Source organism: Hemiscyllium ocellatum, chromosome 2 (assembly GCF_020745735.1).
Source record: "Hemiscyllium ocellatum isolate sHemOce1 chromosome 2, sHemOce1.pat.X.cur, whole genome shotgun sequence".
In the NCBI taxonomy this organism is placed as follows: Eukaryota; Metazoa; Chordata; class Chondrichthyes; order Orectolobiformes; family Hemiscylliidae; genus Hemiscyllium; species Hemiscyllium ocellatum.
The window spans coordinates 124,432,315-124,454,059 of record NC_083402.1 but is presented as its reverse complement, the minus strand read 5'-3'; the positions used below and the strand labels follow the sequence as shown (position 1 = coordinate 124,454,059).

The window sequence follows — 21,745 nt, the reverse complement described above, 5'->3', positions numbered from 1 at the left end:
CATCCCACCGAACGTCAATAATGAGTTCCTTGGTTTTGCTGGCATTGAGAGCTAGGTTGTTCTCAGTACACCATTTTTCCATGTCTTCTACCTCCCGTCTGTAGTCTGTTTTGTTGCCATCTGAGATTCAACTAACCATGGTGGTGTCATCAGCGAACTTGTGAATGGCATTAATCTGGTATTGGTGTTACAGTCATGGGTATGCAGTGAGTACAGTAGGGGGCTGAGTACACACCCCTGGGGGGCTTCAGTGTTGAGTGTTAGTGAAGATGAAATATTGTCCCCAGTCTTCACTGATTGTGGCCTGTGGGTCAGGAAACTGAAGATCCAGTTGCAGAGAGAGGGGCTTAGTCCGAGATCACTAAGTTCAGTAATCAGTCTCAAGGGGATAATAGTGTTGAAGACTGAACTGTAGTCAGTGAGTAGCTGCATTAACTTCTGGGAGTAGACAGGGTCTGCTTGCATTTTGAGCAACAACATATTTACAGACAATGAGTGCTCACTGTACCCAGCTCATATCTATTGGAAATGGCTGTCCACTAGGTCCTGTCTGATTTATTACACCTGACACTGCAATGCTATATCAAGCTGAAGGTGAGATTCTTCTGGCCAATAACTACATTTTCATCCTGGGAAAATTACAGCTTCTCTCCCAGCTCTTCAGAGTATATCACATCCCTCTTTACCTGCTCCAACTGTGCCGATCACAGAATGCTAGGGTTACGCAGCACTCTCAGTCTGCTATGTACTGCAAGATCTTCCCAGACCAAACCAGTCATCTTCAGGAGGTCTATTGTCTGTTCCACCATTGCCCTGGTAGTTGAGTGGGCTGTAATGTAACTACACTCAGTCTCATTATGGGGGTTGAATAACAGAATCACCAGTTGAAAATGTGTTGCTGGTTGAAGCACAGCAGGTCAGGCAGCATCCAAGGAATAGGAAATTCGACGTTTCGGGCATAAGCCCTTCATCAGGAATGAGGAGAGGGTGCCAGGCAGGTTAAGATAAAAGGTAGGGAGGAGGGACTTGGGGGAGGGGCGATGGAGATGTGATTGGAGGAAGGAGGTCAAGGTGAGGGTGATAGGCCGGAGTGGGGTGGGGGCGGAGAGGTCAGGAAGAGGATTGCAGGTTAGGAGGGCGGTGCTGAGTTGAGGGAACCGACTGAGACAAGGTAGGGGGAGGGGAAATGCGGAAACTGGAGAAATCTGAGTTCAACAGAATCACCAGCCATGGTCATAGAGAGTAGTCCTTATCTCACAGTAACTGTCCATGTAAGGCATCCATCTACCCTTTAAATTAAGCAAGAACATCATGTCATTAAGTATGTAGACATCTTGTCCACTCCCAGGGATTTTTAAAGAATTTATTCACTCATGGAACATAGGCATCGCTGGCTGGCCAGCATTTATTGCCCATCCCTAGCATTGCTGCAGTCCACATGTTCCTAGCACAGACCTCTAAGATGTGCTACTAATCTATCTCAAATAACTCGTACATTTGTGGAGAGGAAGGCTTTAAATTGATAAAGACTCCCACTTTGACTTTCATGTCAGGAATAGTTGCTGTTTAGTTTGTGTCAAGCAGATGGGAGAATAGGAAACTGCATATCAAATGAGGTGAGATCAGGTGCTAATGGTATGTAAATACATGCAATAGGCCTCTCGCAGCTCAATAGCGAGACTGTCATCTTCCTATGCAAAACCTGGTTCCCGATTAGGACTTTGTATCGTCACTGTCAAACATCTTGTGTTCCTGACCTCACCATATTTTCCTGACTGACTTGCCATTGTTCATGTCATTCAAGGGCTGGAAAAATTCATTGCAATCAAGGTTTTATGATATTTTTAATCACCCCATTTAGGTATGGTATAACACACCACTGGAGGAGGTGAGACTTGAACCTAGGTCTTCCAGGCCGGAGATTATCACACTATCACAATACCAGAAGAGCCCTTAACAAATTTCCAGCATTGCCTGCCGGTCAATTCGTCCTGCATTTTTTTTGACAGGGTGTTGACTAACACAGCTGCAACAAAGACTAAGAAGAATCACTGGACACAAAACATTAGCTTAGTTTTCTGTAAACAGATGATGCCAGACCAGCTGATCTACATAGCCATTGAAATATTTTCGGTGTAGTTGCTTTACTCGTGGGAAATGGGGGTAGCCAATTTATTTACAGTAAGATCTCATAAATAGCCACGGTCCTACTGGACCAGAGTGCTGTTCTCTCATTAGATAGAGACAACTGGTGGTGATTTAACCCAACGGTCACCACACCTCAGGTGAGGAGAGAGATTGAGAAGAAGAGTCCTTCCTGGTAACATCAGCCAGTGTGGGAATTGAACCAACACTCTCGATATCACTCTGCATTGCAAACCAGCTGTCCAGCAAATGGCAACATGATATGAACAGATAATCTGCTCTTTTCTTCTTGTGATGTTAATTGAAATAGAACCATTCGTCAGGACACAGGAGCGAACTCCCCTTCTCTGCTCGAAAAAGGTACCATGGGACTTCTTATATTTATGTGAGAGAGCTGGAGTGGGGAGTGGACATCTCTTAGCATCTTATCTGAAAAACAGGCACTCCCACAGTACTTCCTAATCAAGCTTTGGAGTAAATGTTCAAATCTTTTCAATCCTTCTTAACCAGAGGCAAAAGCAATACCCACAAAGCCACAGTTGACAGAGCAATTGATTACCAAATAATCTAATTTGTCCCCAATTAAATCAACTATTTGAGTCAAATTGGTCATGCAAATTAAACTAATATTGCAAGAAGCTTTTTTCATCACTTCTGCTCTTCTGTATATTCTGTTTGTTTCTCACACAAAGATTCCCATATTTGAAAGATTTATTCTGCAAGCTAAGCTTAGTTATCCAGCAAGATTGTTAATACAGCTGCATTTGTCGTTTTGCCTCACTGACATAGTGTAGTTTCTCCAACTGACACTACTTCACTTACTCTCAATCCCCTGCTTACACTGCGTCCCCAGGTTACTGTGCTCTGGTGCCTAGAAATGTATGTGATTATTAGACTGGGACTCCCGTACAACTATTACACCAGCTTCCCTGATGTTTAATGTCCCAGTGCGGCATTGCATGTGCTTCGATGTAGCAGTGGTGTCAGAAGACCAATTTCTGCATGGACCAACAGTAACAGTGTAGGTGTCATTACTAAACTACACAGAAATGAATCATACACTCTGGTGATGATTCAAACATTTTGTGAATAGATATTGTTAATTACATCAAAATTGATCACTATAAGAGTCACTGCTACTAGTTAACAAGGAATTAAAAACACAAATTTGAAATGACTGAAAACTTGGAACAATAAATCTACAAGGACTATTAACTAAATATTCTTTTAGGAGAGTTTTGCAGATTTGTTACACACTCCATCAATGGGTTTGGGGTAACTTAACGGCTGTTGTTACACAGAAAGTATGAAGAAGTGAAACATGGTGAGATTGTCATTTTAGGGTTTCTTGCATGTAAAGTTTCTGTCTCTCAAAGCATCTCAATGTCAAGTGAACATGTTAAGATATTTCTGAGAGATATTGGAAAGCTTTTAAAAAGTACAAGACCTTCTGGTCAATGTGTTATCACTCTTCTCTGCTTTCTATTGCAGTATTATAGGAAATAATTTCCACATACCTATTGTTGAGAAATTTCAAATGATTTAATCCAAAATCTGAGTCTGGCAATGTCAATATGAATTCCCAACCTGGTAACCTAGAAATTACTAGTAACAGCAATTCAGATTTATGTAGCACTGTTAATGTAGCAAAACATCCCAAGGTGCTTCGTAAGAACATTAACAAACAAAATTTGACACTGATCCACATATGAATATATCTGATCCAGTGACCAAAAGCTGTTTTTTTAAAGGTAATCTTAAATGAGGTCAAAACAATTAGAAAGGAAATTCCAAAGATTCTTATTCAGGAAGCTGATGGCATAGTTACCAATGTGGGACTGCACAAAATCACATTTGACACTATTGAGATTGTTGATAACTAAGACAATTGTAGGGATTAGAAGCAAGTTCAGATAGGCAAAGTTTGTGGGGTGAGATGAAATTACAGGGATAGAAAGGACTGCAGGGGCAAGAGGAGGTTCCAGAGATCAGGAAGTTACAGCGATAGGGAGGGATGTACGCTTACAGAGGTTACAGGAACAGGGAGAGTTGTAGGACCGGTGCAGGTTCCAGAAATAGGAAGAACTCTAGGGCCAAGAGACCATCACCACCTGCAGGCTCTCCTCCAAGCTACTCACCATCCTGACTTGGAAATATCTCACCGTTCCTTCAGTGTTACTGGGTCAAAATCCTGGAATTCCTCCTTAACAGCATTGTCAGTCAACCTACAGTCCACGGACTACAGTGGTTCGAGAATACAGCTCACCATCAACTTCTCAAGGCAACTAAGTATGGGCAATAAATGCTGGTCCAGTCAGCAACACTCATATCCCGCCTGTGACTTGAAATATAATTACAGAGATAGAGAGAAGGTTCTAGTGAATGGAGGAGGCTCCATAGATAGGGAGGGCTGTAGAGATGGGAGGATGTTACGTAGACATACTTGAATGGATTCCTTTGGATTATTTCACCATTAGGTGCATTGTGTATTTAATGATACCTTATACTCAGATTGAAATATATTGTAGGTGATATCATGAATTTTCACTTGTTTCCCTAAAGTTACAAAGAATATATTTTTTAAAACTTTTTTATTTCTATTTCATCTTTCACAATATAAGATGTCCTAAGTTGCTTTACAGCCAGTGCAGTACTTTTTTTTCCAAGTGTAGTCATTGTTATAGTGTGGGAACTGAAAATGTGTTGCTGGAAAAGAGCAGCACGTCAGGCAGCATCCAAGGAACAGGAGATTCGACGTTCGGGCATAAGCCCTTCTTCAGGAAATGGTGTGGGAACTTATAGTGTGGGAAATACAGTTGCCAACCTTTGCACAAGTTCCATCAAAAAGGAATGAAATAGTGATCTGATAATGTTTTGGTGATTTTGGTTGCTAGGTAAATATGTTTTGGAGAGAACTCACCCATTCTCACTTTTACATCCATTTGAATGGCAGAGGGGACTTTTATTTACACATTTCATACAAACAAACACAACCAATACTGCAATATTCCTGCAGTCAGCGTAAGAGCGGAGGCGTAATGCTCAAATCCCTGAGTACGATTTGATTTGATTCAAATGCATAACCTCCTTAACTTGGGGAGAAAGGCAACACCAACAGAGAGACAGCTCATGCCAAAAATATATTGTAAATACTTTCATATCATACATGCAAAGCCTGTTAATAAAATGCAGCTACAGTGTTGTGGCTCTGGGGAGCTGTCATTCGTTGATCCACTGCAGACTAACCCATTGTCATGAATGACATCTAGTGTCCTGCCCAAAATAAAAATGGAAGATGGATCAAGCCAAAGTCAGCCCTGTGCATTTCATCAAAAGTAATTACAACTGGGCTGCAAACCCCACAGCTCAAATTGAAACTGGCACAAAGCTCTCTGCAAGTGAGGAAATCAGAATGCGATTTATTTGAGCAAATACTCTGTAGACTCATAACCAGACCTCGGCTGCCGCAGCTGCATTAGTTCTGTGCGCTCCTGCAATAAATCTCTTGTTGATTTTGGATGTGGTCTCTCTCCTGAATCAGTCTCTGGGTGAGTTAGAGTGAGCAAGCTCCTGACAGAGTTACAGTATCATTCAGCGCAAAGAAGGCCATTCGTTCCATTGTGTCTGTGCTGGATTTTTGAGAAAGGTATCCAAGAAGGATCCAATCTGCCTGTTCAATAGAGGTGTCATTCATGCCACTTAAGTGCCAGAAAATTACAGTGTCTGACAAGAGACAATCTGATCATGTCTCAATGACATTCAATGGAATTACTCTCATTGAATTTCCCACCACCAACATTGTGGGGAGTTACCTTTGAGGAAAAAATTAACTGTCCCAGCCACATAGCTACAGCTACTACAAGAGCAAGTCAATGTTGTACGTAAGTAAATGGCTCTAACTGAGTTAACGATGAATTTGGTCTTAGGCTCTACCCAATCTGATGACGTCACACAGTCACAAATAGAAAACCAAGGAATCAAACACAAAATCCAAATGGTGACAGATTTTTATCTTTAGTTTTTATAACATTAGATATTATTACATAAGTTCTTATAACATTCGTTATTATTACCAATCATGGTATTTGTAAAAATGGTCTACCTATTTCTATCTTCTATCATTTGATTTTAGTGCCTGGGAACATTCATGGACTAATATGATCTTTTCAATAAAAGAGAAAATCACTGATTAAAGATAGCAATGATGATTACCTGACCAAGTTGAACCAAGTTCACAGAACTAACAATTCAAACTGGGATTTGTTCACTGAAATTGACATACCAGCAAAATGACTGAAACCAGTCTTTTGGATCTGTACCTCCCATTTCATTTACACCTTTCAGCACATTTCACAGCGAAGAGCTTATCAGCAACAAGTGTGAATTTTCCAAGATATTTGTTCACTTCTTGGGACATATTATTGGCAAAGATGGGACAGGACCCACAGAACATGAAGTCTGTCAAAAATATCTTCACTTTGAAATCAGTTCATGACCTGTAAAGATTTCTAGGCCTGATGAAACACTTGGTGAAATCTTTGCCTCATTTGGCACAGAGACTGAACAAAAACAGAGGAAAGTCCTCAAGAAGATACAAGGATGGTGCTGGGACTTACATCAGGATGACATGATGGCTGAATAGTTAGCACTGCTGCTTCACAGCACAAGGGACCTGGTTCGATTCTATCCTTAGGCGACTGTCTGTGTGAAGTTTGCACATTCTCCCCGTATCTGCATTGGTTTCCTGCTACAGTCCAAAGATGTGCACGTTAGGTGCACTGGCCATGCTAAATTGCCCATAGTCGAAACCTCTACACATCCATGTGACCATACAGTCATAGGGTCATAGAGATGTACAGCATGGAAACAGACCCTTCGGTCCAACCCGTCCATGCCGACCAGATATCCCAACCCAATCTAGTCCCACCCGGCCCATATCCCTCCAAACCCTTCCTATTCATATACCCATCCAAATGCCTCTTAAATGTTGCAATTGTACCAGCCTCCACCACTTCCTCTGGCAGCTCATTCCATACACGTACCACTCTCTGTGTGACAAAGTTGCCCCTTAGGTCTCTTTTATATCTTTCCCCTCTCACCCTAAAGGTATGCCCTCTAGTTTCTGGACTCCCCGATCCTAGGGAAAAGACTTTGCCTATTTACCCTATCCATGCCCCTCATAATTTTGTAAACTTCTATAAGGTCACCCCTCATCCTCCGGCGTTCCAGGGAAAACAGCCCCATCCTGTTCAGCCTCTCCCTATAGCTCAAATCCTCCAACCCTGGCAACATGCTTGTAAATCTTTTCTGAACTCTTTCAAGTTTCACAACATCTTTCCGATAGGAAGGAAACCAGAAGTGCACGCAATATTCCAACAGTGGCCCAACCAATGTCCCGTACAGCCGCAACATGACCTCCCGACTCCTGTACTCAATACTCTGACCAATAAAGGAAAGCATACCAAACGCCTTCTTCACTATCCTATCTACCTATGACTCCACTTTCAAGGAGCAATGAACCTGCACTCCAAGGTCTCTTTGTTCAGCAACACTCCCTAGGACCTTACCATTAAGTGTATAAGTCTTGCTAAGATTTGCTTTCCCAAAATGCAACACCTCGCATTTATCTGAATTAAACTCCATCTGCCACTTCTCAGCCCATGGCCCATCTGGTCAAGATCCTGTTGTAATCTGAGGTAACCCACTACTCCTCCAATTTTGGTGTAATCTGCAAACTTACTAACTGTACCTCTTATGCTCACATCCAAATCATTTATGTAAATGACAAAAAGTAGTGGGCCCAGTACTGATCCTTGTGGCACTCCACTGGTCACAGGCCTCCAGTCTGAAATACAACCCTCCACTACCACACTCTGTCTTCTACCTTTGAGGCAGTTCTGTATCCAAATGGCTAGTTCTCCTTTTATTCCGTGAGATCTAACCTTGCCACCCAGTCGCCCATGGGGAACCTTGTCGAATGCTGGAAATCAGAGTCCAGATTAGAGTGGTGTGGGAAAAGCACAGCAGGTCAGGCAGCATCCGAGGAGCAAAACAATCGATGTTTTGGGCAAAAGCCCTTCATCAGGAATGAAGGCAGGGAGCCTCCAGGGTGGAGAGATCTAGATGAACAAAAATGCTAACTTTTACAAAAACAGATACTGCTGGGGAACCTCAGCAGGTCTGGCAGCATCTGTGGGGAGAAAACAGAGTCAATGTTTCGAGCCCAGTGACATTTTATCAGAATTCACTTTTATACAATCTTGTTGGATTACCAGTCTACTGCACTGCAGTATGACTGATCACCAACAGAATTGCTGCTGGAGAGAAATTGAAGACTCAACTCCACACTCAACCACAGAAACTGAAGCCACATGGAACAATAAAAAATTGTTTTAATAGCCAGGCTACTGACTCTTATAGACACCACTGTCTATACAGTTGCCACACTTGAGTCAAGGGCAAAGAGCATGAATAATCCAAGAGTCAATTTAACATTAGCAAAAGTATATTGCCCCTACAGTTGAGGGTGATGTATGGAAGAACTATAAGAACTTTATCTCAGTGCAGAACAACCATCCACTAATGTTTATTTAGGACAAACCCAATGAGGAATGTTATGAAGGCAATGGTTTACAGATCAATAAAGGCCAAGATCCGAATTAGGGTTAACAGTTCTCAAGCCAAACACTTACTAATCATCCCTGAAGAGAACACATTAAGGAAGAACTGAAAAACCTTCTGACTGTTTGGATTTAGAAGTCAAAGACTTGGGAATGGCAGGGAGGAAGATAGAGTACTGGTAAATGTAAAAGTAGTCACAAAACTGAATGCATAAAAGTTAACTCTGTGGTTAGAAAAAGCTTGGGTGGGTGGGAGAAATTGTATTAAATAATGGTATTCAGAATTAATATCGGTTGTTACATTAGGCTCCTATTTATTGACTCCTATCAGACTCCTACTTATTGACTTTAGCTCCGCCTTCATCATAATAATGCCAACAAAACTCACCTCCAACCTCCAAGACCTAGGACTCTACTCCCCACTCTGCAACTGGATCCTCAACTTCCTGACCCGCAGACTGCAATCAGGAAGGATAGTTAACAACACCTCCTCCACAATAATCCTCAGCACTGGGGCTCCCCTGCAAGGATGCATACTCAGCCTATTACTATACTCCTTATACACTCATGAACGTATGGCCAAATTCAACTCTAACTCCATTTACAAATTTGCTGATGACACCACCATAGTGAGTTGGACTTCAAACAATGACAAAACAGAGTACAGGAAACAGACAGTTTAGTGGCATGGTGTAAAGACTAGGAGAAAGTGAGGACTGCAGATCCTGACATCAGAGCTGAAGAGTGTGGTGCTGGAAAAGCACAGCCAGTCAGATAGCATCTGAAGTGCAAGAAAGTCGACGTTTCGAGCGTAAGTTCTTCATCAGGAAGAGGTGGGGGGGGGGGGGGGGGGGGGGGGAAATGGCATCCCAAGGAGACTGAGAGATAAATGGGAGGGAAGTGGGGCTGGGGAGAAGATAGCTGGGGAAGTGATAGGTAGATGAAGGTGGGGGTAATGGTGATAGGTTGAAGAAGGGGGTAGAGCGGATAGATGGGAAGGAAGATGGACAGGTAGGACAAGTCATAAGGGCGGTACTGAGTTGAAAGGTTGGATCTGGGATAAGGTGGGGGAGGGGAAATGGGGAAACCGGTGAAATCCACATTGATCCTGTGTGATTGGAGGGTCCCAAGGCAAAAGATGAGGTGTTCTTCCTCCAGGTGTCAGTTGGTTAGGGTTTGACGGTGGAAGAGGCCCAGGACTTGCATGTCTTTGGCAGAGTGGGAGAGGAAGTTGAAGTGGTCATCGACAGGGCAGTGGGGTTGTTTAGTGCATGTATCCCTCCAGTGCATCTCGTCCACTTGCCGCACATCCACCCTTGAACCCCACCCCTCCAACTGCAACAAGGACATAACATCCCCTCGGTCCTCACCCTCCATCACATCAACCTCTGGATACATCGCATTCTGCCTACTTCAAACAGACCCCACCACCAGGGATATATTTCCCTCCTCACCCCTATCTATGTTCTGGAGAGACTACATTGTTAGGCCCACACACCCCACCAACCCACCCTCGACACCCGGCACCTTCCCCTGCCACTGCAAGAAGTGCAAAATCTGCGCTCACACCTCCCCCCACCCCCCATCTCACCTCCATCCAAGATCCCAAAGGATCCTTTCACATCAGACAGAAATTTATCTGTACTTTCACATACATCATCTATTGTGTCTGTTGAACTCGATGTAGTCTTCTCTACGTTGGGGAGACAGGACATCAACTTGCAGAACGTTTCAGAGAACTTCTCCAGTTCACGCATTAAACAACCCTACTGCTCTGTGGCCGAACACTTTAAATCCCCCTCCTACTCCACCAAGGACTGCAAGTCCTGGATCTCCTCCACCGCCAAACTCTAGCCACCCGTCGCACGGATAAAGAACACCTCATCTTCCTGCGAACAGGCAACCCTCTGATACCATGATGTAAATCTCTTTGTTCGACAACAGGAACAAAAGTGTCCATCTACATTCATCCTACGTCAGGTCCCATAGAGCATCAGGGATGGAGGAACTCAGATACTTAGAGACTTCATCTGCTCCTTCCCACCCAAGATTCCAGAGAATTCCCACTGAAACCACGAGAATCTACTCGAGTTACAGTAAATCAGAACTTTGAAATTTTATGTGGTCAGAGCACTGGGTTTCTCTGGAGAATTTGAGATTAAAGCAGATATCTGTTTCAAACAGAAATAAAAATGAAATGCTAGGAATACACAACTCGTCAAGCAGCATGTGTATTGAGAAACTGGGTCATCAACGTGAAACGTCAATTCTGTTTCATTTTAAAGGCACTGGCTGATCAAAGTATTTCATGAGTCTATTCTTCTTAATTCAGATTTACAGCACGTGCATTATTTAGCTTTTGTATTGGGTAGGAATTTCAATTTACTTCACAACTCTTGAAATACTTCTTAAGTGTGGCCATGGCAACAAAGAGAACACTGCAGCCGCTTTGAACACAGAAAGGCCCCGGAAGAAGCAATGTAATATTCACAAAATAGTCTGCTTTGGTGACCTTTGATAAGGGACAAATACTGTCCAAGACACTGGGAAGAACTCCCCAGATTTTCTATAGGAATGCAATGGCACTGCTTGCTTCCTCCTGAGAAGGCAGAAGTCTTCAGTTTAACATCTCACCAAAACTGATGGTGTATCGAGACTTGACTGACAATGGAGTATCTTGATGTTCTTTAAAAAAAAGTACAGGTTGCTAAGAACAACAAAATGGCATGAATGACAAGCTTGGTAAATGCAGATTTTTAAGATTAGAATCAAAATATTATCAATGGGGGCATACGATCACTCCTTAGTCAGGAGTAATGTGTTGAGATTGTCTCTTCCTAATACTGTTATTGCCTGTAAAGGTGGAAGATTTTCTTGTTGACAACAGGTAGTGTCCGATCAGGAATACCATCAAAACAGCAGAAATAGGCCGTTCAGCCCAAAACATTTGATGCTGATGTCTTTGCTTCATGAGTCTCCTTCTACATTTCATCTCAACCTATTAACACATCCTTCTATTTGTTGCTCCCTTGTGCTTATTCAGCTTCTCCCTATATAAGTATGTATGCTTTGTCTCAATCACTGCATATTCTGCATTCAGGCCAATCATTGTAAAGGTGTATCCTGACTCCCCTGTTGGAATTATTTGTAACTATCATGCATTTTTAGTTTTGATGTCCCCTACAAATGGAAACATCTCTATCTTCAACTTATCAGAACTCTTTTGCACATTTCAAATATTTTGATCATGTTATCCCAAAGCTGTGTTCTTTCTTAGTGTAGGCAAAAGTGAGGACTGCAGATGCTGGAAATCAGAGTCCAGATTAGAGTGGTGCTGGAAAAGCACAACAGGTCAGGCAGCATCAGAGGAGCAGAAGGAAGATTCCCACCTATTTCCGCTCCACCCTCCCCTCTGACCTATCACTTTCATCCCCACCTCCATCCGCCTATTATACTCTTTGCTACCTTCTCCCAAGCCCCACCCCACTCCCATTTATCTCTCCACCCTGGAAGCTCCCTGCCTTCATTCCTGGTGAAGGGCTTTTGCCTCTTTCTTAGTGTAGTTGAGCTACAGGAAAGCTATCACCACCAGCTTAAACCTCACAAGTATGCTGCTGGCAGTTAACCATTCTCTACAAGATTTGACAAGACCTTTTTTTGTAAAAAATAAAGCTTCCTCCAATCCCACAGTACGGTAATACCGATATAAAACTGCAATGCCACATCCTGGCAATAGCTTCCTTAGGAACAATTTACAATAGATGGAAAAAGAACTATAACGTGTTGTCAGGAAGATTTTAATTACACAATTTAAAACAGCCCTTTTCGAAAGTTCATGCAATATTTATGAGGAAGCCTTTCGACCCATCTTAATTCACCAAATCCCCTTCCAATGCATTAAATTGTTTCTTGAGTAGCTCTGAAACATTTCGCTTCACCATACCGCTTAAAATCCATCTTGTGTCAATCACTTCACATGAATTAGAACTTTCTGACTTTAGTCTTTTATTTATAATTTGAATTCTTGTGGTTTGTCAATTTCAAATGGAGTGAGTTTGTGCAACAACCTTTTCTGCACCCCTTTAGCTCAGACTCCTCTTAACAGAAAGACCTCTTAATTGCCTTTAAACTAAAATCCAGTTTTTTCAAAGTCTTGTGTTTGAGCTAAAGATTTAGACACGTCTTCACTACATCTCCAACACTTAGAACAACACAACACAAAATCAGGCCATATGACCTATTGTGTCTGAATGGTTTCTCTCAAAGAGTAATCTGTTTAATCCTATTGGTTCATTTATTTTCAGCAAGATAATTTTCCTATTGTTTTAGAATCAATTACAAATTGGGCAGACACATCTTCCAGGTCATTGTCAAATGGAGTATAATCAAAAAGGCGAGTGGAATGTTTATTGTTTCTATATAAATCTTAAGCTATGAACAGGTAGAACAAAAATTGTAAGATGCTTTGTTATAGACATAAGCAAATTTCTAGGTAGACCACATTTTGTAGAGTTCTGGGCATCGCATATGTGAAAACCTTGAATAACCATCCCTGTACCACGTCTCTGTAATCGCTATGATATCCCAGTCCCATGTTCCCAACCATATCCTGAGTTCATCTGCCTTATCTGTTTGGCCTCTTGCATTAAAAGTTTATCAGTCCTATCTCATTCTCTGCTTTGTTCCTGCCTGCCTTGATTGTTTGATTTGCTCCTTTTCCCCAACTGCACCAGTCTCAGACTGATCTCTTTCCTCACTACTTGTCTTGAACCAACAACCTCAGGATGACGGATTTGTGGCACATTAGTCCTCCACTCTTCCAGCTGTGCTATCGAAGGAGAACCCAACTTTTCCATTCCAATAGGATAATTGCCACCACCTTCTCTCAGAAACTTCACACTTACTCTGCCACTGTACCTAACTCCCACCATGACTCATGCTCTACCGCTCTCAGTATTGCCCACATAATGCTTTGTTTTCACCTACCCCAACCACCAACACCACTAACTCTACACAGTCTTCTGTTGTTGCTGACTTACTCACTCATGACATCTCCCCATCTGCAGATCTAGATTACAACTGATCCAAGTGGCTCTCTGACCATTTCCAAGCCCCTGGGCAGGTATTTGAGGATGCCCTTGACTTACTGTGGTAGGACAACTGACTGGAGACCATCACCCTTGACTTGGCTGAGAGCTGCTGATAATGATGGCAAGATGCCTAGCTTTGTGGCTGCACTAAAGGCCACAGTAATGCTGCAGTACTGGGATAATCTGGTAACTCTGGTTGATGACCAAGGTGCAAAACATCAAGACAAGGCAAGGCAGGTATGCTGCAAGAATCCAGGCAAGCTCAAAATGCTTGAGCACTAGATTAACAAGTTAACAAGCTTGAGGTACTGCCCAGTCCAGTCCAGAAACTGATGCATGACACGGAGTACAAAAAGTCCCTGCAGCAGCCTTACATTGATGGGTTGCCTTTGGCCCCTGTAGCGCAGTGGTGAAGTGCAAACATTTAAGTGGTTCGGAGATGTGCCACAAGGGTTCTCAAAGGCTGGCACATCAGGTACTAATATTTGTAGATTTGAGTACGTATCGCCAGTGCCTATAAAAGTGTGCCCAAGACATTGTTTGGTGTTGAGCAGTGTGGAAACGCCTTGCCATCAACAGAATAGACACCGGTCAGTATCTGCTTTAACTTCCACATCATGAATGCTGTGTCAGGTTTGTTTGGGGAGATGGGAAGCTGCATATTAATGAGGTGTCCAATAAATGAGGTCATTAACAAGCAATAATCCCTCTCAATAGGCAATTCTCAGCTACCGAGGGAGAATCCTGCCTTGATGTTCAGCATTTGCAAATTGGAATATTGCATTTGAAATAGACTTCATTGAATCTAGTGTGATTCTGCCACAAATCCCACCATTGTCATTCAGACCTTCACAGAATTCTGCCCAATAAGAGGACAGAATGGAGGAACATGTTCGAGGGGCTGAATGGTCTTTCCTGCACCAATGATCCAGGATGCGGGAAGGTGGAAAGAATGGATCCAACAGCCTTTTCTCATTCCAAGCAGTGTAATATTAAAAATACAGGATTTTGCCATCCACATAGATTTATCCATAGGTTTCAAAACTGCACGTTTGAAATTGGACTTTAGAACTGAATGCCAATTGACAAATACAAAAACACACTTGGAATCATTTGCACAACATTGAATGTAGAACTTCACAGAAGCGCTCGGACTGTACTCCTGCCCTATGACATCATGTTTGTTTTAACATCACATAGAAAATTAGAAAACTATAATTTGGTTACTTTCATGCAAACCTACTATCCCTTTTCCAGTGGTCAGTGGGTCAATATACACATTATGACTTTATGTAACCAAAGATAATTGTACCCCAAATAGCAGCTTGTGTGTTTAAATCAAACTTGTCATTAATTACCTACAGTTGAATAATTCTTAAGGTTGTTTCATGTTGGTGAGCTCAGTTCATTAAAACTGAATTCCCATCTTTTTATATTGAATATGTTTGTGAACAGATCAATTAGATTCCCTAGAGTGTGGAAACAGGTCCTTCGGCCCAACAAGTCCACACTAACCCTCGGAATAATAATCCACACCAATTTCCTGCTGACTAATGCACCTAACACTATGGGCAATTTAGCAGGGCCAATTCACCGAACCTGCACATCTTTGGACTGTGGGAGGAAACCGGAGCAAACTCAAGCAGACACGGGGAGAATCGCCCATGACTGGAATTGAACCTGGCTCCCTGGCGCTGTGAGGCAGCACTGCTAACCAGTAAGCCACCGTGCAGCCCCAAATTGTCTCATTATATTTCATCTGCGCAAATGATATCTTTATAGTTTCTTGAAACTCTTGTCATCATGGGGGAAACTGCTGTCCATTATTAAAGGGAAGCACACAAAGCTCCCAAGATTATAGAATTTAACATGATATTGGCTGGGCCTTAATCAAGAATCCTTTTCTAAGGGTTCTACTTCAAGATACCAACGGCCAACTTTTGGGCACGGTGTTCGATTAAGTTGACCTCAGTCTCAAAACGTGTGACAACTAACAGTTAAGAACATACAATTTCTCAGCTAGCTTGTTGGTGTAGTGCTCAACTGGGAAAGAAACAAATCTCCTAAGAAAGTTACAAAATTAAAAAGGAGTCATCACTTTTTATTTATCAAGTCAGCAAAACAAAATACCAGGAAGTACAGTATTTACAGATCATTCTAGAAACTAAAGCAGCATCGCTGAGAAGCTGCACTATCAAAATACAGAGGAAGGCCAATCAATTTTGGTAATGTTTACAAGAGTTCATTTCCTCAACCCTTACAGTTGTTTTAAAATTACAACAGGCTTCCAATGTACATCCTAAACAGTCAACTTCGAAAGTATCTTAGATAACAAAAATATTTAAAAGTTTCCTAAACTACAATGTAGACAACAGAAAGAACACAATATACATGGTAATCTGCAATATCCCTGTCTTTTTCACAGAAACTGCTCCCATTTTGCCCCCTGTTTTCAACATGAAAATAGGTGATGTTTAATGAATTGCTTCAAGGAACAGGGTATTTGCTGCTGTTCTCTGAAAGCATCATTTCAAATATACCTTGATCACAATAATATTTCATTTGAAAATGCAAACACCTGGATCCAAACTGAGCTCTAAACAAGTGTGCTAAACTGAAAAGATCATTTAATGAGCAATGAGCTTTCATAACCCATATAGTGATTTAATTAAAGTGTTTTATATAAAACAGGAGTAGAATAAACTGTAAACTTGGCAAACAAAATCTAACCTATGGAATTCTTATTCACGTAAAGTAGTCTCACTACAACATTGTAACACACATCTCCATACAGATGTGTCAGGAAAAAGAAAAGGAAATCTACACAGTTTATGAACAGTTATTACTGGTACAGAATGAACATTCAGTAAAGATTAATGCTGAGGTACTGCAAATCATATCACTTTTTGCACCAACTTTTCCTACATTAACAGTAATCGTTAGGACCATTTCTGCTATACAAACAAGTTTTTTTTAAATAATCGATAACCGATAAAAAAAATTTAACCAGATGCATTAGTGCAAGAAAACAATGTACTCTTAGTATGGTAAGGTTTGTTTAATTTTGTGTTAAGCAAAACTTAAATATATGTTGGTGCTTTGAGTGACCTGGGCTCAGTATCTGCCAAATTATAGCAACTGCATCCAACCTGGTCCTTCATTCATGATTTGGAAAGGTCTCCATCACTCCACGTTAACACTAGTTTGAAGAGACACTTATAATTCTCCTCTTATCATCGTAAGCCAAACAGGAAGAGAAAACAACACAGGTGAAAACAACACATTTCTCAAGTGTCCCTTTAACTCGTGAGGTACAGTTTATTATCTCTAACTGGGTGCGTGGCTGGGCAAGAGTTTGAGCAGTTACAGCCTGCACGGTACGATCAATGGAGGATCAAAATAATCAGTTAAGAATGGTGCTTTGGACATGAATCAAACAAGAATCTTGTACTTGACCAGTTGTAGGCTACAATACAGCAGCTGGCAAGAATGTCCTATTATAACATAAAACTCACTGAATCACAGATGCTTGACTGATCAATTTCCAGGACCCAGTGGATATGCATCAATGGATTGATTGCTGTATCAAAGTCAAAATTTGGGGGTTTATTTGGTTCTCAATGCACACGTTTGATATTTTGATTTTTTTTTAAAAAAGAGCAATATGAAAGATTACTTCAATGAATGTCACAATTGCTAGTGAAGTAATGACATTCCCACAAGACCATACTAAGTTCTTTTCAAAAAAAACACAACTCACTATATTAATGAGGCAGTGCCCAATATTATTTTTTTTTCTTTTACACAATTTACTTGGAAAAGAAAACAACAGGATAGGAAGGGGAGAAGAGTGGAGTAGGTGGGGGCTGGAACCGTGGCGGGAGGGGGAAGAGAATGAGAAGGGGCTGGCACAGGAAGGTAGGCAAGGGAAAACCTGAGAAACAAAAGCTGAGAAGTTAGGAGAGAAGGGTGGAGGGAGGAAGAAGGTGGAAGGAAAGGAGAGCAGAGGGATGTGGAGGACTGGAGAGCAGAGAGGTGGGGGGGGGGGGGATGTGAAGGAGCAAAGGCAGAATGGGGAGTTGAAGGAGGCGGTGTGTGAGGATTCGATGGGTGAGGGCTAGAGCGAGGATGTTTAGAGAGCGGAGGGGGAAGACGGGAATAGCCCTCCACAGATGGCTCAGTAGGTGAACACCACATGGTATATGACCCAGAGCTACACTGTCCTGAAGTGTTCAAAAAGCTTATTTTCCCCTCTGAGTTAACTGATTTCACCTAGGAGGCAGCAGAAGGTTCTACAGTTAGTCTCAGACAAGGAAGAGGTAACGATTAGCAGAGTTTCTCGATCTCGATCACACTCCAGTGCCCGTGTGTGGAGACATGGCAGATGGCAGGACTGGGCTGCAATGTGCTTTCACCTGATAGTCAACCAGTACTTACCACTCAGCCTCACACAGGAAGAGCAGACACTTCCATGAGGTACCGATAGGTCGTGTGGATCCATGGAACTTTGCGCCAACATGAACAACCATTTTAGATAAGGAGCGGAGAACACGGGGTGGGGAGGGGGAAATTAGAAGGGAAGAATGAACTTGCACAATGCGTCAAGAATACTAACATAGCTCAGACTTTTTGTTTTTGGTCTCAGTATCTAGATCCTGGGAGTTCTCCTTTATTGATGCTATAGAGATTGGACAGGATGGCATGTCCTGGTAAGAGACTTCTGTCTGTAAATTGTCAGCCGAGTCTAAAAGCTCTGTCACTCCTGAAGGTGTAGTGTTATTCTCTTCACTGGTAATCTCTGTTACTAGACTGTTTTCAGTTTTTTGATGGTTGCTTTCACTTAGAGCCCTGGTTTAAAAAAAGAAGACAAAATAATAATGTGAAGGAGATATCACAGGTAAGGTAAAAAGCCATCCGATGCACGTGTCTACTTAAACCGTGCATTCCTTGAGCATGTTGTGAGACAAGTTTAAGTTCTTACATTTCATGTCGTTGAATATGACGTTCCCAATCAAAACCACGAGCAAATGTTCGTCCGCAGAATTCGCATGGGAATCTTTTTTCATTGTAAATACGTGTGCCACTTCCTGGGCATGTTTCAATCCCTGTAATACAAATGATCCCAAAATTAACAAAATCTGTCTTTGAACAAATGCAATGATACACAGATTACCCAAAGTTTGGAGGGATAGTTGGAATGGAGTGGTACAAATGATCTTTTGAATTAAAGGCAGGTTTAATGAAGTTCCCTCTTAAATCATTTGTGTGTTTTTTTTTTAAATGCCACAAATCTTGTTCAAACAATGGCTTTGTCATTTGTTCGTTAACAGATTTTTTTGTTATTACTGGATGGGATGTAGACACCCAGTTCTTAATACAAGTCATGCTGCACAAGGAAATGCTAACAGAAAAAGGTGTCCAGTTACTTTGCACATTTTCTATTTTTATATTCAGGACATCCGAAAGGGCCTCTGTTCTAATGTGAAAAAATGCAGCAGTCAATTTGCATTCGAAAATTCTGCAAATAGTGAGATTAGATTAGATTCCCTACAGTGCCCTTCGGTCCAACCAGTCCACACCGATCTTCAGAAGAGTAACCCACCCAGACCAATTCCCCTCTGACTAATGACCTAACACTATGGGGCAAATTAGCATGGCCAATTCACCTAACCTGTACATCTTTGGACTGTGAGGAAACCCACAGAGAAGGTGTGGAGTTTGCACAGTCACCTGAGGCTGGAATTGAACCTAGGACCTTGGTGCTGTGAGGCAGCAGGGCTAACCACTGAGCCACTGTGCCGCCCCATAAAATGTTATAAAAATCAGCCTGGGTTTGCTGATCCACTTTGGCTCTGAGTCAAGTGATGTCTCAACTTTAAAATCCTCAAAATGATGTACCGCTCCCTTTATGGTTTCATCACTTTGCAGCTCTGTAATTGAAGGGAGCGACTGCAATGTCTCTGGACTAATAATCTAGAGACCCGAGTTAATGGTCTAGGGGACAAAACAGTGGGTGGAATTTAAATTAAATTACAGCAAGCTTTGGATTTAACCAGCACCTTACGAACCAGTACTCCCAATAAACTGGAAAAAAATACACACCTCAAATAGTGCAAGTTTACTGAAACATTGCAATGTCCGAGTAGACAGCTGAGGGTGCGAGTGAGAAGGCTCTCTTGCTGGTAAGGTTATTCAAGGCAAAGTTACACAAAGAGATCTATGCTGTAAATAAAGTAGAACGTTGATGTATATACCCCCTGCATTAGGTTTCTATTACTTACTGCGTGTTTTACATCAATTATGTGGACCTCTTGATCAGCCAGGACACTGCTGGTCCTTTCGGTGCTGATTTATGAAAAGGTTTATAGTAATAAAAAAAATTGGAAGTGAAAGCTAGACTCCTCAATGGTGTGAATGAAATTTGTTATCAATTGGTGGAGGCTGGTATAATTGCAACATTTAAGAGGCATTTGGATGGGCGAATTGACCTTGCTAAATTGCCCGTAGTGTTAAGTGAAGGGATAAATGTAGGGGAATAGGTCTGCGTGGGTGTGGACTTGTTGGGCCGAAGGGCCTGTTTCCACACTAAATAATCTAATCTAATAAATAGGAAGGATTTGGAGGGATATGGGCTGGCTGCTGGCAGGAGGGACTAGATTTGGTTGGGATATCTGGTCAGCACGGACTGGTTGGAACCAAGAGTCTGTTTCCATGCTGTACATCTTGATGACTCTATGACTAATTGTCATTAAAAAAAAACTTTAGGGAAAGGAATGGACCATCCTCACCTGGTCTGGCTGAAGTGTGATTCTGGATCTACAGCAATCTCAACTGCCCTCTGAAATGGCCTAGTTACTCAGTTCAAGTTCAAGCAGAGGTAGGTAATAAGATTATGATTTTTTTTCATCAAAACCCACATCCCATGAAAGAACAAAAAACAAATCCCCTCCAGTCCTACGATCCTCAAATGATATAGAAAGTAGTTGAGACCAAAATGTTGACTGCTTCAAAGGGTGTTAGGTATAGTTCTTAAGGCTAAAGGGATCAATGCATATAGGGAGAAGGCAGGAACATGGTACAGAGTTGGATGACTAGTCGTGATCATACTAAATGGCAGAGCAGGCTCAATGGCTAAATGCTACTGCTTGTATTTTCTATGTTTAATCACTCCACTTAGCTACTGGGCTGTATACTCTGGAATTCCCTCTTTAAAACATCCCTTTTTTTGTTTCTTTTGAAATGCTACTTAAAACCCACTGCCTTGACTAAACTAAAAAAGATCTGTGGATCACAGATCTGAAATAAAAACCAAAAATGCTTGAGAAATTCAACAGGCATAGCAACATCAGCGCAGAGAAAAACAGTTAACTCTTCTAATCCAGTGACCCTCTGTGACCCTGTTCTGACAAAGGGTCACTGGCCTTGAAACATTTACTCTGTTTTTCTTTCCACAGATGCAGCCAGACCTGCTGAGTTTCTCTAGCACCGTTTTTGTGTCTTGACCAAATCTTTGATGATGTGTCCTAATATCGTCTTAGAACACCTCAAATGCCAAAATTTATTCAATAAATGATTTGGAAGGAGCTTGGTCTATTCTATTACACTAAAAAAACGTTTATAAATACAATCTGTTTTAATGGTGTTGGATGAAGGATAACTATTGAATGGAATATTTAGTAGAACTTCTCTATTCTTCAAAATAGCGCCACATGATCTGTTACATCCACCCAGGGTCCAGATGGAACATCTCTGAAAACGTGGGTCACCCAGAATCGTGTTTGTCTCTCCCTGGATTGGGATTTGAACCCATGACTTTTACTCCCAGACTGCTTCCTAATCAGGTACAGCTGGCACTTGAGAAACTATTAGCTGAGGAAGGGGCTGTTTGCT

General features: G+C 41.8%; 1 protein-coding gene across 5 annotated transcripts in view; it reads right to left on the bottom strand.

The window, feature by feature from the left end:
* Nucleotides 1–15,947: 15,947 nt before the first annotated feature.
* The window catches only part of znf462 (zinc finger protein 462), a 110,185-nt gene continuing 104,387 nt past the window's right edge, over nt 15,948–21,745 (bottom strand). For all 5 annotated transcript variants that reach the window (XM_060839832.1, XM_060839849.1, XM_060839858.1 and 2 more), the window contains 2 exons: nt 18,837–18,960; nt 15,948–18,703 (listed from right to left, as the gene is read on the bottom strand). In XM_060839832.1, coding sequence (XP_060695815.1) covers nt 18,466–18,703; nt 18,837–18,960 — 362 coding nt within the window. In that variant the 3' untranslated portion in view covers nt 15,948–18,465. The remainder of the gene's footprint in view (nt 18,704–18,836; nt 18,961–21,745) is intronic.